General features: G+C 47.3%; 1 protein-coding gene across 1 annotated transcript; it reads right to left on the bottom strand.

Moving 5' to 3' along the window:
* On the bottom strand, nt 1-15,510 carry LOC119441115 (histone-lysine N-methyltransferase PRDM7-like). Its single transcript, XM_037705809.1, has 3 exons — nt 15,451-15,510; nt 375-560; nt 1-129 (listed from the first exon to the last, which is right to left on the bottom strand). The coding sequence occupies exons 1-3, from the start codon at nt 15,508-15,510 to the stop codon at nt 1-3; spliced, it is 375 nt and encodes a 124-aa protein (XP_037561737.1).
* Nucleotides 15,511-16,412: the final 902 nt, after the last annotated feature.

Raw genomic sequence — 16,412 nt, 5'->3', positions numbered from 1 at the left:
CTAGTACACGGCTCCCTGGCGCACGAACGCCGCCAGGTTCTGCTGATTCTGCTTTGGAGCACAGTTAACGTAGCGCATCCAGTTGGCGCGGTCCAACGGGCGGCCGTCCACCAGGAACACTCGACCATTCTTGCGGATCGGGAACAGGCCACAACGCACGAGTGGTCTAAATCTAGCTCTGATCAACTGTCAGCTGATGACGCTGCATAAGACACAGCACAAAGGGGCGAGACACGACACTGTATGGCTAGTCCCTTCCTTCTGTCTTGTTGAGTTATACGTAGAGTTTATCATTACACTCGTTGCACTAGTATCTATCGGGTGCCTGTGATTGTTTCGGCACGCTGACACGCCGGATCACACATAACACGCACCTGCCAGGTGTAGCCGTTTGCTGCGCTGCTGTCCACTTTGATGCCCTCGTACGGCCCAAAGCACAACCTCTTGGGCAGCCGCTTCAAAGTAAACACTCCGTACTGGGCGCCTTTGATGGTTGAACGGCGCACACACAACCCATCAGGCACGGTCTTATTTGCGCGCTTTGGGTCACCCCGAGGAACCTGCAATAGGTATACATAGGAAATATTTCCTAGGTCGTGGGTTTACTGTATACAATAAGTCTATCGTCTGGTCACAGCTGCTTCCTGGCAGGACTTTGTTGGTTCTGCTTCGCAGTGCCGATTGAGCCGGCCCATCCCGGCCTTATATCCTCGAACTATGATAGAATTTCCAACTACTTGTTTCACGACATATTTGCGACGAGATATAGCGGTGCAGCTACACAATTAAGGGACTTGCCGCGTGTAAAGCATTAAACGTCGCACCGTCGAGTCACAATGGTTACCCGCCGAGCGCGGGATGATTAGTAATGGACCTGCAGTGACGAGAACAAAATGTAGTTCTCCCAAAAACCTGACCTTCACAGGGGACCGTAGGACACGTACATGACAAAACAAAAGAAGCTTTTGCGATACCCTTGTCCTTCGTCATTGAAACAGGAGTACACCAAATGTTTGTGTATATCACTTCGCCAGTGAACTCAAGTCAAGCTGTTTCGACAAAAACACAGTGTCAGCAGTTACAAAGAAAAAAAAGGCTAAGTGTCGATGCTAAAGAAGACAAGTTGGAAGTGCACCCAGCCACAAAACATTACCGACCATAAAATCTGAGAAACACCTGAGTATCTCCGCCGCATCACAACGCAGCCTGGTATTTGCATTTCGGGACTTGACTAGAATATGCTAACACTGCCGTATACAGTTTTACTGGCTACTCGTACAGGCGGCTCGGAAATTGAAGGTTTTCTGAGATACCGTGGTCCGTAAAGTTTTGCGGCAGGGTGTACAAGGCGGTTCGTATGATTCCATGGCTGAATGGTCGATTATATCATAATCTCAGTCTCATGTTCATTATTCACTCATTTCATGCCTTATTCTTATTGTATTTGATGTGAAATTACTACCAGCTTGTCTTCATTGCGTCGGCACGAGATTGACCCTTTCTTGTGTTTGTTTTTTGCTCATGAGGCCAGGTACGTCGATACCGGAGATAAGGCAATCTATGGTGCAGCGTGGTAAATTTCGAGCATATTGGCGCTGATTGCACCCGTACCGTTAATTTTAACTACTTGGCAACTAATTCTCGCTTCTTGTGGGTACCGGCGAAGCCGCCTTCCTGACACTATTGCCTCGCGCGAGCCCACGCTCATTCCAAGCAAACTTGCCCCATTTTCAAAAGTATGCCGTAAGGTGGCTTTTCCTCATCATCTGTATATCTTCGATGGTGCACTCTTTACAGGGATAAAATAAAATGTGGCTATTTACGAATCTATTGGCGCTAATTACGCCCGTACCGCGAACATTAGCTGCTCTACGACTGATTCTCGCTTATACAAGTTATAGTCTTGTTAAGTACAATATTTTTATACCTGTTTTATAACTCACTACCATGCTATGTACATACAGAAGGGTCGTTTTTTTTCTCGTTTTTCTTCTGGAAGTGATTACTGTAAGCATTTATGCGGACTTCATCTTCATCTGTACAAAGCCATCATGAATCATCGGCTCGTGTTGGTTTTTGCGTCGGCGCCATTTTCCTTCTTGAAATAAAGCGTCGTCTCGACCATGGTATTTCAAGTGGTGGAGGCGCTTTAGGATCCCTTCGACCTCAATGCCCTTCAAGATCTCTCCTGGAGCTACGTTCGGGACGCCGCTTTGGTCAAGAGGCCGCCATGTCACAAGACCAGCCCGCAGCGTCCACCAGCTAGGTTCATGTGCCAGCCACCCCCACTCCTAGCCCTGCCAACAACCGGTATCGCGATCCTGAAATCTTCTCTGGCTTCCCTGGTGAGGACGTTGAAGACTGACTCGACAGCTACGATCGTGTCAGCGAGTACAACAACTGGAACGACACATCGAGGTTAAAAAACGTACCATTTTACGTCTCTCAAGTAGCCAAGACATGGTTCCTGAATCACGAGAGAGACTTCCGTGATTGGTCATCTTTTAAGAAGCAGCTACGGCGGATTTTCGGCACACCCACGGTTCGTTCGAAAGTTGCGAAAAGGAGGCTGTCTGAGCGCGTCCAGCATTATGGCGAGTCGTATACCTCGTACATTGAGGACATACTCACGCTTTGCCGCCGTGTCGACAGTGCCAGGCCAGAAACTGACCACGTGCGACACCTACTTAATGGTATCGGATCTACTGAATTCAACGCACTCGCCGCTCAAAACCCTTCGGCGGTGTCGGCCGTCGTCTCCGTCTGTCAGCGCCTCGACACCCTGCAATAAATCCGCTTGCAACCGGACTTTTCCGACAACCCCCTGGCAAACAGTATTGAGCTCCGGTCTATCATTCGAGCCATAATTCGTGAGGAATTGCGAGTGCATGGCTCACACCCTTGCAGTAGCGCTCACGTCCAACCTGCTTCTACTGGCCTGCGCGGCATTATTACGGAGGAATTGGCCTCCCTGCAGAATGCCCACCATTCCAACACTTCTGCTTGCCCGCAACCGGCTTCTTACGCCCAGGTTGCTGCAATGCCAGCCGCACCGTCTCCAATCACAACACCTGCGCCTGCTCACGATCACCTGGCCCCTTTATTCGCCCGAGCTCCGAACCCGCCTTACCAATCTGCCTAGCTGGCGTTCGTCGAGGCCTATCTGCTATATACTACTGCGGCTTTCGAGGACATATCTCTCGGTTTTGCCGACGGCGCCAGCAAGATGAATGTCGTGGTTACGCTGCCTTGAACGGAGCCACCTCCTCGCGTCTACCGCACTTATGACGATAATCCTCCCGCTCGCCGATCTTCATCTCCGGCGGACTTCTCCAGCACCACCCACAACACACCTGCCTCGAGACGCCGCTCATCATCGCCACTCCGACATTGTTTGGCCACTTCGGCCGGTCTCCCAACTCCATGTCCATCGACCGGAAAACTAACCGGTGCAGTTTTTGGAGGAGAAACTGCCTCGCGGCGAAGTGCTACAAGTCCTCCTGAACGTCCGTCGAACATGTTATTGGTGTCGGTGGAGGGTGTGCGTTTGTTAGCTCTGATTGACACGGGAGCTACTATTTCTGTTATGCGTGCGGACCTGTGCTCTCGTATGCGGAAAGTGAAGACGCCTTATGTGGGGTCATCCTTGATAGGGGCTAATGGAGCAATCATTCGGCCATCAGCCCAATGTGCAGCTCACGTCTTCATTGACGGTATCCGTCATCACATTAAGTTCGCGATTTTATTCCCGTGCGCTCATGAACTCATTTTAGGTTGGGACTTTCTCTCCTCAGCGTCCGTTTTAATCTCTTGCCGTCAACGTGTAGTTCATACGACCCAGAAATTTCATTGCAGCGACAGTGCCGTTGAGCCACGACTGCATTTTCTCACTGCTGCCGATTCTGTACTGCCTCCCGGACACGAGCAAATCATAATTCTCTCTTCTACGGACATCACCAATGGCGACGTGTTAATCACTCCTTACGGCTAGAGTGTACTAGACAATGGTCGAGTGGGCCGAACGGCGCTCTGCCGCTGAGGCGCAGCGTGTGGAAAAATAGTGCGAGGGCGCTGCGAGCGAACTGGATTGGGGCGGAGACACGCTCCGCGGCATATTCAACGTACTTTCGCTGCGGGCGCCGAGGCCTATTGCGCATAATACGCTCTTAAAATAGCGCTTTATTTCAACTGCAACTTTATGTTTACACCATTTTGCCAAACATATATATTTGAGGCATAGATTATACAACGCGACGTCTTCAATTTTGCTGTCGTTGTCAAGCGCGTCGTCTGCTAGCGAGCGCGCGTTCGCTACGCAGACGCTGGTGGACGCCCGGTTTTTGTCGCAGAACCTCGGTGCTGTACATTTTTTTAATGGTTTAGTTGCTTCGGTGTGCCCATGACTCTTGAGGGCCAGTTCCAAATGTAGTTTTAGCCAGGTGAACTGCTGTTTTTACCACTGTCCTCTAAAAGTAACTGGTAGCTCCGCACCATGAAGGCTACATAATAAAATTTTATTATTGATATCGTGTCATTTTACACGCGCTTCTAGTTTGTGGATATTGATCAAGGACAATGATCGAAGAAAACAATGCTAGAGTGCAATAAACCAGGTTTATTAACTGCGTGGCGCGAAGAATGACCAATGTATTTCTAGGTAAATAAATCAAAAGGCACATAGACATACTTATTTACCATATATATATGCAGGGGAAAAAATAACAAATATTCTAAATGCAATAATTGAAAAAGTGAGAACTCCCGACCGGAATAAGCGTACGTGTTTGCAGTGACAAACACACTTATTAGTGAATACTGGAAATAAATCTCTCATTCGCAGAAATAATAGTCATAGCAGGCAAAACCATCTTTTATATATATATATATATATATATATATATATATATATACAACGAAGTAGACGCGCGTATGAAGCGGTTTATTGACGTTTCGGCCGCGGTCCGGCCTTCATGAGAAGGCCGGACCCCTGCCGAAACGTCAAGAAACCGCTGCATACGCGCGTCTACTTCACTGTGAATATTTACCCGGGCCCAGAATCGCTTGTTTCTGATATATATATATATATATATATATATGTGTGTGTGTGTGTGTGTGTGTGTGTGTGTGTGTGTGTGTGTGTGTGTGTGTGTGTGTGTGTGCGTGTGCGTGTGCGTGTGTGTGTGTGTGTGTGTGTGTGTGTGTGTGTGTGTGTGTGTGTGTGTGTGTGTGTGTGTGCGCGCGCGCAAGTGTTATTGATACACTGTACGACACCGAATAGTTATTTCCGTTCGAATGTAACGCATAACAGCACTATTGAAATCTCAAAGGTGAGTGACTGCATGCAAGTGAGGACTGTTATTCCGTATGATTTTGCTGCCGGAGAGTCGCGGCTGTTGCGCAGAGGCGTAGTTCCTGAGAGAATTAACGGACGGGTGTTAATAAGTCCTGCTTAATAATACTTAATAATGCTTAATAAGTCCTGTGTTTTGGGGCTGCCTGTAAATTTGCTAACTTGATTCAGACAAGAATTTTGACAGTCTCACCCTGTTTGCAACCCATTAAAACGGAGTGTCCCATGTGGTACCACACTTATCTTCTTCAACGAACGCAACAGATCTGCACATATCTCTACATGTATGTGAGACATGCCATTCCTTAAATTGTTTCATTATGGTCGTTATGATAGTGCACCGGATAACTGAACGCAGCCATTTATAATATACAAGCTGCAGAGTTGAGCGGTCATACATTTAATTGGGAACGGCATTACATTTACGCATGAAATATAGGATAAGCGTAACATGTTTTTCGCGGAAATCAGACTCGGTATAATTTATGTTGTGTACACCCCCAGAAATAAGCCGAAGAACGCAGCCACCTGCTTTTTTTCTTTCTTTTTTAATATAAGCAAATTCTTGGGTTTTACGTGGCAAAATCACGATATGATTATGAGGCACCCGGTTTAGTTTTTGCCACCTGGGGTTCTTTAACGCGCACCTAATAGAAGTACACGAGTCTTATTCCATTTCGTTCCCATCGAACTCCGCGACCTGGATTGAACGCGCGAGCTCCAGAATTAGCAGCGCAACGCCGTATCCATGATATAAGCACTAATTAGGCTACCGCGCAGGCCTGCTTTCTTTTTTTTCTTTTTTGAAGTAACGACTGGAAAAAAAATTCCACGTACGGCTTACGGCTAAAGATTAGCATATAGAATTCCTAACTAAAACCGTTTTCGGCGCTCGAGGTCCGACTGCAATAAATGACCCAGTACCAATTACTCCGCATTCTGTTACGCGAGAAAGGCGGAAACTTGATTGGAATGTTGCACTGCAGTTTACTTTTTTTTTAATCTATACCAATGCTACCCGTAAATATAAATACAAGGCGCCGGATGGGGCAGATATGCTTCATTTGTTTAAAGCGGCAAGCAGGAAGGTTACATATGTTACAATTGCTTCGTCTGCGTTTCGCAAGACCTACTGATAGAAAAGTATATATGCGCAACAATACACACGAGAGATACATCCTGCTTGAAGAACGAGAAAAATATTTTTCTCCAAAGGGAACCGTACAATAACATAGTATAATAAAAGTCGACACTGCGGCCGCAATGCACGCGCAATTACCAAGCGGCATTAGAAAATAATAAAAAATAAATAAAGAAGAGAAAGAAAGGGAATTTATTCTTAAGGCACAAATACATGTCATAGGCAATTGTGAACCCCATTTGATCGGTCTGAACGCAAATACCAGCGCGCGAAGTAGTTCGAATTACCCTGCCGAGCAGTATCGCCAGCAGTTTCCAACGGCGCGACCTTGATGCAGCCCAATCCACTTCGACCGCAGCGCCGCCCCCGTATTTTTCCACGTCGGGCGCCTCACTGCAAAGCATGCGCCGCCCCAGGCGCTCGTCCCACTCGACCATATTCTAGTACACTCTACTTACGGCCGCTGTATTGCCCGTGGGATTGTCTTGGCTTCCTGCCTGGTGCGATTCGAAGAAAGATCTGCATTAATCTTCGCTTTAAACACGACCACTGAGACAATCCTCCTACCTCAAGGCTCTGCAGTGACCTGTTATGTGGACACCGACCAGTCTCCCTGCTTCCTCTTGCCGCCTCGCAAGCTCTTCCTCTACAGGGCAAATCTGCTTCACCTGCCCTTGCTTCCTTGATAAGTCCTGATCTTACTGCTGCTCAGAGTGAAGCGTTGCTACACTTGCTCACGGAGCATCAGGCCTCCTTTGATATGAATACTTCGTCACTCGGACTGACCTCCTTTGCCTCCCAATGTATCGACACCGATGGCCTGACTGTTGTACGACGTCGTCCCTACAGAGTCTCTTTAGCCGAACGCAAAATCATCGAGGAGAACGTCGCCGATATGCTAAAAAGCAAAATCATACGTCCCTCCGCCAGTTCTTGGTCATCACCCGTCGTTTTAGAGCAGAAGAAGGATGGATCGGTACGATTTTGTGTTGACTACCACGCGCTAAACAAGATCACCCGTAAGGATGTATATCCGATGCCCCGTATCGATGACGCCCTTGATTCTTTGCAAAGCGCGCAATACTTTACAGCCTTGATCTTCGCTCCAGATATTGGCAAATTCCAGTGCACGAAGCGGGCAAAGAAAAGACCACCTTTTCTACTCCGGGCGGTCTTTACGAGTTTAACGTAATGCCTTTCGGTCTATGCAATGCTCCTGCCCCATTTGAAAGAATGATCGACACTGTTCTTGGCGGCCTCAAGTGGAAAACTTGTCCATGTTACCTCGACGACATCGTCATGTTTTCTTCGACTTTCGCTGGCCATCAGCACCGCTTAGATGAAGTGCTCACATGCCTTTCTAATGCCTGACTTCAACTGAACATGAAGAAGTGCCGTTTCGCTAGCATAACGATTAAAGTCCTGGGTCATCTCGTCAGCAAAGACGGCATCCAGCCCGATCCGGACAAAATTTCCCCAGTGCTCGACTTTCCAAGCCCACTTACTGCAAAAGAGTTGCGCAGCTTCCTTGGACTCGCCTCATACTTTCGACGTTCTATCCGGAACTTCGCCAGCATTGCCTCGCCCTTCCATAAGCTCCTTGCTAGTTCCTGTTGCTTCGACTGGAATGATCAGTGTGAAGCCGCGTTTTACGAAATCAAACGCGCACTAACATCCCCACCTGTTCTTTGTCATTTTGATGACAAGGCGCCCACATTACTGCATACTGACGCTAGTGGTCAAGGAATTGGTGTCGTACTGCTGCAGCGCGACCACTAATTTTGCGAAAAGGTTGTTGCATATGCAAGCTGCGTTCTGACTTCCGCGGAAAAGAAGTACTCGATAACCGAGCAAGAGTGTTTGGCTGTTGTCCGGTCCATTCAGAAATTTTGTCCATACCTCCACTTTCGAAATTTCACGGTTGTGACCGACCAGCATTCCCTATGTTTATTGTCGGCTATCAAAAACTTGTCTGGACGCCTTGGCCGCTGGCAACTCCGATTACAAGCATATGATTTCGATGCCATATACAAGTGCGGAAGGAAGCACCAAGATGCCGATGCTCTTTCACGATGCCCATTACCACCATCATCGGAGCACATCACATCACCTTGTCACATTGGCCGTACGGAGGACGCATCGTCTATTACACCGATTTCCTCATTGACTCCATCAAACCGCCCTTCAGTGCTTTCCACTCACCAGCGCGCCGATTCTTATTGCCATGGTATCATCAATCGTCTTAGCGGTGTTTCATCTCCACACAATGCCAGGCTACGGAAACTGCCCAAACTATTCAAGTTTGAGAACGACGTGCTCTACCGTTACATTTTTCACCCGGAAGGCCATCGATGGATTCCCGTTCTACCGCGCTCTCTTCGCGCTGAAGTTCTGCAGGCCTCACACGATGACCCTACGTCAGGCCACTTGGTTACTACAAAACACACGGCCGCATACGCAGCCGATTCTTTCGGCCAGGTCTTTTCACGAGCACAGCTAGATATGTTGCCTCGTGCCCGCTTTGCCAACACCGTAAGCGACCTACTACTGCTCCGGTCGGGACGCTACAACCATTTCCTTGTCCAGCAGAACCCTTCTCTGTCATCGGCATTGACCTTTTCGGGCCACTCCCAACTACTCCAGACGGCAACAGATGGATAGTCAATTCGTCACTGCTGTTGACCACTTGACCCGGTACGCTGAAGCAGCCTCAATACGTTCAGGAGCTGCCTCAGAAGTAGCGGCCTTCTTCTTGCAGGCTATCTAGCTACTTACGTCACGGGGCGCCTCACGTTCTTTTGAGCGACCGAAGCAAGACATTTCTTTCAAGCACTCTTAATGAAGTTCTGCAAGCGTCCGACACCCTGCACAAGACAACGTCTAGCTACTACCCTCAAACCAATGGCCTAACAGAGCGATTTCATCGCACTCTGTGCGACATGCTATCCATGTGTGTTCCACCTGACCATTGCAACTGCGATGCAATTTTCCCATTTGTAACATTTGCATACAATACGTCCGTTCAACGGACCACCGGATACTCTCCGTTTTTCTTAGTAAACGGCCGTCACCTGACCTCATCACTCGACATTTCTTTCTTCTCGGGCCCCGTCAACGCTTCACCATTCATTTGCGACCAGTTTGTGTCTCGTCTTGCCCAATGTCGTCGTCGCGCCCGTATGAACACTGAAGCAAGCCAAGACGATCGCAAACATCGCTACGATGCCTCTCACCAAGTGGTTTCCTACTGCCCTGGTGACGATGCGCTCCTATGGACACCTGCGAACACCCCGTTTATGTGAAAAGCTTGAGTCTCGATATATTGGCCCCTACAAAGTCATAGAGCAGACCTCGCCGGTGAACTATCGCGTACACCTGTTGATGCCTCAAGTGACCGACGCTGCTGCGGAACAGATATCGTGCACGTTTCCCGCCTGAAGCCCTTTCATCTCCGTTCCACTGTCTAAAGTGCGGCCAGGCTGGCCGCTTCCGCCCGCGGGGGAAATTAGTGTAAGCATTTATGCGGGCTTCATATTCATCTGTACGCAGCCATCATCAATCATCGGCTCGTGCTCGTTTTTGCGTTGGCGCCATTTTTCCTTCTTTGAATAAAGCGCCGTCTCGACCGCGGTATTTCATTACAAAATTACCAGATCCCGGATACGTCAACCACATGTGAAGTCAACTAAGGCGACCTTGTCTTCGAAATTGTGCACAGTACGCTGGGAGGCGTTTCCACAGTCACTGCAAACAACCGCGACGTTGCCTCTCATGGAGGTATAGTTATAAGGCCTAATCGGTGCTGCACAGTGAAAGCAAAAGAAAAAAAAATCGGAAGACACTTCGTCGAGACTAAAGTGTGAAACGGCGGAAGCCTGACACCATTGCCTGTTGAAGTGTCAGTTAAAGTAGTTTGTGGCCACCTGGAACTGTTGCAGCGCCGTTTGTGGATCAGGAGGAGACGCGTCTTCCGTGGCGGTGCTGTGCCAGCTATGCACGCTACAGGCGTCAGGGCATGAGTGGCGCAGACGACAAAACAGATAGGCAAGCAGGCGCCGTTGCTATAGCAACTGTAGCAACCACGAAGAAATGACAGACCCGCGCGGCGCCGAACCACCCCGACACCCGCACTTGACGACAGTGACGTCACGCACGCGAGCCAATCAGGAGGCGCACATATGTGCCTAGCGACAGGGACGTCACGACACAGAGGAGACCAATCAGGTGGCCAGACAGCTTTGACAGTTTCTGCTAACGGCAGATGACCTTGACAATGAGCCATTAAAGGCTTCCGCCTTAAACATTCAAAGGCACTTAGTTATCCCTACGTGGATGAATGCGAAAACACTGCGGCATTTCAGTAGAAGTGCGGCGACGTCTGGTGACGCCACCGGCGAAGCCACCTGACTCGATCTGCACGTCAGCAGAAGCGCCGCGACGTCACGTGACCCACGATGTTCCTCACAAGGTGCGCACGACGCAAGGTCGTGGGTTCTACTCCCACCAAAGGGCGAGGGTGCCACTCCCCCCCCCCAAAAAAAAGAAACGTCGTGGGTTCAAGTTTGTTAATTAACTCTAGCTTAATTACCTGCGTCTTAATTACCTTCGCCGTAATAAACTCCAAAGGTCACGGTTTGACTCCCACTAATGGTCGAGGATTTGTAGCCTTTTTGGACCATCGTATGGTCACGCCAACGCCGGATTTTCCACCTCATGAGCCACATCATGCTTTCGCATTGAAATTTGTATCCCGCGAGTTTTACGGAGTGATGTCTAGGAGTGTACGCGACATGCTCCTGAAGGTCATGATCGTGCATGGAACGGAATGGTCTTGTCGCAGGTGTATTCATGTCTAAAAGAAATTTTTCTGTGTATCAACAAGCGCGTCCGTGACCTTAAGTGGGTGATGACGTGTACAAAACAATCAGTACGAATGAGTAAACCGGACTCCTAGTAGCATCGTGTCACAATAAAGTAAAACGCAGGACATCCACATGAGTGGTGTCGCTGGTTGTGTGAATGGTCGACCGTTGATATACTGAATTGTATTCTGGCGTTTTACGTGCCAAAACCATGATCTGATTATGAGACATGCCGTAGTGGGGGACTCCGAACTAATTTTGACCACCTGGGGATCTTTAACGGTCCCCCAATGCGCGGGACACAGGCGTTTTTGTGTTTCGCCCTCATCGAAATGAAGCCGGCGCGGCCCAGATTTAATCCCGCGACCTGGTCATCATCATCATAAGCCTATATTTTATGTCCACTGCAGGACGAAGGCCTCTCCCTGCGATCTCCAATTACCCCTGTCTTGCGCTAGCGTATTCCAACTTGCGCCTGCGAATTTCCTAACCTCATCGTCCCACCTGACTTTCTGCCGTCCTCGACTGCGCTTCCCTTCTCTTGGTATCCATTCTGTAACCCTCATGGTCCACCGGTTATCCATCCTACGCATTACATGGCCTGCCCAGCTCCATTTCTTCCGCTTAATGTCAACTAGAATATCGTCTACCCCCGTTTGTTCTCTGATCCACACCGCTCTCTTCCTGTCTCTTAACGTTACTCCTAAGATTTTTCGTTCCATCGCTCTTTGTGTGGTCCTTAACTTGTTCTCGAGCTTCTTTCGTAACCTCCAAGTTTCTGCCCCATATGTTAGCACCGGTAGAATGCAATGATTGTACGCTTTTCTTTTCAACGACAGTGGTAAGCTCCCAGTCAGGATTTGGCAATGCCTGCCGTATGCACTCCAACCTAATTTTATTCTTCTGTAAATTTCTTTCTCATGATCAGGGGACCCTGTGAGTAATTGACCTAGATAAACATATTCCTTTACAGACTCTAGAGGCTCACTGGCGATCCTGAATTCTTGTTCCCTTACCAGGCTATTGAACATTATCTTTGTCTTCTGCATATTCATCTTCAACCCAATTCTTGCACTTTCTCGATGAAGGTCCTCAATGATAGGTTGTAATTCCTCTCCATTGTTGCTCAATAGGACAATGTCATCTGCAAACCGAAGGTTGCTGAGATATTCGCCGTCGATACTCACTCCTAATCCTTCCCAGTCTAAGAGCTTGAATATTTCTTCTAAGCATGCAGTGAATAGCATTGGAGAGATTGTGTCTCTTTGCGTGACCCCTTTCTTGATAGGTATCTTTCTACTTTTCTTGTGGACAACCAAGGTAGCTGTGGAATCCTTGTAGATATTTGCTAAGATATTCACGTATGCCTCCTCTACTCCTGGATTACGCAATGTCTCTATGACTGCTGGTATCTCTACTGAATCGAATGCCTTTTCATAATCTATGAAAGCCATATAGAGAGGTTGATTGTACTCCACAGATTTCTCGATTACCTGATTGATGGCATGGATATGGTCCATCGTAGAATATCCCTTCCTGAAGGCAGCCTGTTCTCTTGGTTGACTGAAGTCAAGTGTTGTCCTGATTCTATTGGAAATTATCTTGGTGAATATTTTATACAATACTGAAAGCAAGCTAATGGGTCTGTAATTCTTCAATTCTTTAACGCCTCCCTTCTTCTGGATAAGTATAATGTTGGCGTTCTTCCAGCTCTCTGGTACACTTGAAGTTGTGAGGCATTGCGTATAAAGGGCCGCAAGCTTTTCAAGCATGATATCTCCTCCATCTTTGATTAAATCTACTGTTATTCCATCTTCTCCAGGCACTTTTCCCCTGGTCATGTCTTTCAAGGCCCTTCTAACTTCATCGCTAGTTATAGAAGGAGCTTCTGTATCCGGTTCATCACTATTTCGAATGAAAGTAGCTTGGATGTTTTGGCTACTGTACAGGTCAGTATAGAATTCTTCTGCTGCTTTTACTATGTCATCGAAATTGCTGATGATATTACCATGCTTATCTTTCAGTGCATACATCTTGCCTTGTCCTATGCCTAGTTTTCTTCTTACTGATTTCATGCTGCGTCCATATTTTACGGCTTCCTCAATTTTTCCCACGTTATAATTTCGAATATCCCTTACTTTCTTCTTGTTGATCAGTTTTGACAGTTCAGCGAATTCTATCTGATCTCTTGAGTGGGACACTTTCATGTTTTGTCGTTTCTTTATTAGGTCCTTTGTTTCTTGGGAGAGCTTCCCTACAGGTTGCTTTGGTGCCTTACCTCCCACTTCAATTGCTGCTTCTGAGATCAGCCCAGTTACGGTTTCATTCATTAGCTCTATGTTATCTTCATCTTCCTGTTCTAAAGCTGCATATTTGTTTGCGAGCACCAGCCTGAATTGGTCTGCTTTCACCCTTACAGCGTCTAGGTTGGCCTGTTTCCTCTTGACTAATTTCACTCTTTCTCTCTTCAAATTGAGAGAAATCCTAGATCTCACTAACCTATGGTCACTGCACTTTACCTTACCCTAAACTTCTACCTTCTTCACTATGCTTGGATCGGCAGAGAATATGAAATCTATTTCATTGCTTGTTTCTCCATTAGGGCTTTTCCAGGTCCACTTCCTGTTGGTGCGCTTCCTGAGGAATGTATTCATTATTCGGAGCCCATTCCTTTCCGCGAATTCCACCAATATCTCTCCTCTTGCATTCCTAGAATCGATGCCGTAGTTTCCAATTGCTTGCTCGCCAACTTGCTTTTTGCCCACTTTTGCATTGAAGTCGCCCATGACTACAGTATACTGAGTTTGCACCTTTCTCATTGCTAATTCCGCATCTTCATAAAACTGTTCTATCTCTTCATCATCGTGACTGGAAGTTGGGGCGTAGGCTTGTACTACCTTCACTTTGTACCTCCTATTCAGCTTTATTATGACGACTGCTACCCTCTCACTAATGCTGTAAAATTCATCAATGTTGCCCGCTATGTTGTTATGGACTAGAAATCCTACCGGATTCTCTTTTATCTGGAAGACCTCTGTAGCAGAGGACGTGGCCGTTAGTCAGCACTCTGTAAGCTTCACCAGTTCTTCTAACCTCACTAAGGCCAATAATAATAATAATTATAAGGCGACCTGGTGCTTAGCTGCAAAACGCCATAGACGCTAAGCCACCACGGTGGGCAACCGTTGGTAAACTGCGTCGCAGTAAGTGGAATGTCCGCATCGTACATCACTTGCACCAACTTCCATAACCCCGTTCAGAACGGCGACATTGCTGGGAAGGCCTTGGTGGCAAGGGAAACATATTAGGTTCTATCACGACTCTGGTTTTACTATGAGATATTCCTTGTAGAGAACAAGAGTTGTGTTTGAAAGTACAAGAACTCGAGTACATGTCATTACTGAAGCAGTTAGAGTTCCACCAAACAACAGCGGGAGCTGTAGCTCATCACATGTGCTTAGAGCCTTCACAGACATTCAGCACTCTTAAAAAGCTATAATGCGCTTTCTTGTAGTCTTGAGGAATTCTAAAGTAATCAGAAAAAAAAAGGAATGGAGGCGACCAACGCGTTCGATGCAGCAGCACGGAGAGAGGAACAATAATGCGTCAGGTTGTCAGGTTGAGTGAAGCATGAAAATATATGAAGTATACTCCCTCAAACATTACGTGATTTTACCGCAGCCGTGGTTTCGTGATTGAAAGACCTCTGTTCCATACGGGGAGTCACAAGTTCAAAACCAAAGCGGCTGCGTCACCGGCTATCCACGGGTATAAAACTGGGTACGAGCGCATATACCCAGCACGGCACTCTTCTTGTAATCGTGAGTTCGACGGAAGCCGGTCTGGTCGGGATGAAACACGACAAAGAAGCACGTACACCTACCAACTAGACCAAAATAGTCCAAAATACACCGGCCAAAAGTTTTATTTGGTCGGTGTACGTCTTTCTTTGGCACTCGCCTTGAAACTCACGGGGAAACTCGTCAGCCACAGCGGTTCAGGCGTCGAGGAAGATGGCACCACGCGCACGAACACACAGACGCTCAACTCTCATGATAAGTAACAAGATTAAAATAACATCAGGGCGCTTCACTTACCGGAGTGTCCTTGACTTGCGTTAGGGGTCCATGGACGGGACAGTCTCGCGGGTAGTCCATCTTGCAGTCATCACAAACTGAGAGTGGGAGAGTTCACAGCCGTGTAGGGTTACAACTACAGCTAAGAAATCATGGCACATATTTGTGCTGGCTAAATTGTTCTATATAGCCAAAATTCTTCCACAGTTTATAGGCATTCGTGACGGCCCAAAAGGGTGCGTCGATCAAATCATGTGGCATATTACGTCTTGTGTAGTGTCCGCGTGAGTCGCGAATAACGTTGCTTGCCTACTTGGCTGCCATGGCACCTTATACACAAATAATGAATGTTAGCATCTTCACTCATATTTCGACCGTAGCCCACCACTGTCATTGGTTAAGAAGAAATTGGCTTAAACTAGCAGATCGATTATTGGTTAAAACTCCAGAATCCCACAATCAGGAAAAGGAAATACGTTTTTAGACGAAAGAATTAAGGCCAAACACTGACTTTTATAAAGTTTTGCTCCCAACCAGGGTACCTATGATGTCATGATGACGTCATGGTACATTTTTCTAATGTGGCTGCTCTCTTCTCAGGAAACTTCCAAAAAATTGCCAAACTCACTCACTCCTTGCTTACATTTGTATTCAGTGAAATCATTTTTTTTTCAGTATTGGTAGACAACTACTGCCGAGCAAACGCTGTAAAAATCTGTTATATCTCAATGAGATAGTACGCGACATGCAAGGTGCCGTCGCACCCTGTTCCGCACTTTTTTTTCAAGCTCTACTCAGGTTTAGACCACGAACTTCCGGAAGTGCACTTACACCTGTATTTAGTCAAACTTGGCTAACTTATATTTACCGTTCGCCTGAAGTTCACAGTTGCAGCTGGCGGTGCAACGAAAAATTTCTTATCCTGTATAGAGCAACTCTCCACTTCGTTACACATTTAAGTTTTCTCGTGCATTTAGTTTGAA

The sequence above is a fragment of the Dermacentor silvarum genome, chromosome 1 (genome assembly GCF_013339745.2).
Source record: "Dermacentor silvarum isolate Dsil-2018 chromosome 1, BIME_Dsil_1.4, whole genome shotgun sequence".
Lineage (NCBI taxonomy): Eukaryota > Metazoa > Arthropoda > Arachnida > Ixodida > Ixodidae > Dermacentor > Dermacentor silvarum.
This window is presented reverse-complemented; position numbering and strand designations above follow the sequence as displayed.

What these genes read in the sequence shown, in the direction of transcription:
- LOC119441115 (XM_037705809.1), bottom strand. Translation starts at nt 15,510, where the DNA reads ATGGACTACCCGCGAGACTGTCCCGTCCATGGACCCCTAACGCAAGTC. An exon ending in CGCAAGTCAAGGACACTCCG is followed by an intron (nt 561 to 15,450) that starts GTAAGTGAAGCG and finishes TACCTATTGCAG; the next exon opens with GTTCCTCGGGGTGACCCAAA. An exon ending in CAAACGGCTACACCTGGCAG is followed by an intron (nt 130 to 374) that starts GTGCGTGTTATG and finishes CCGATCCGCAAG; the next exon opens with AATGGTCGAGTGTTCCTGGT.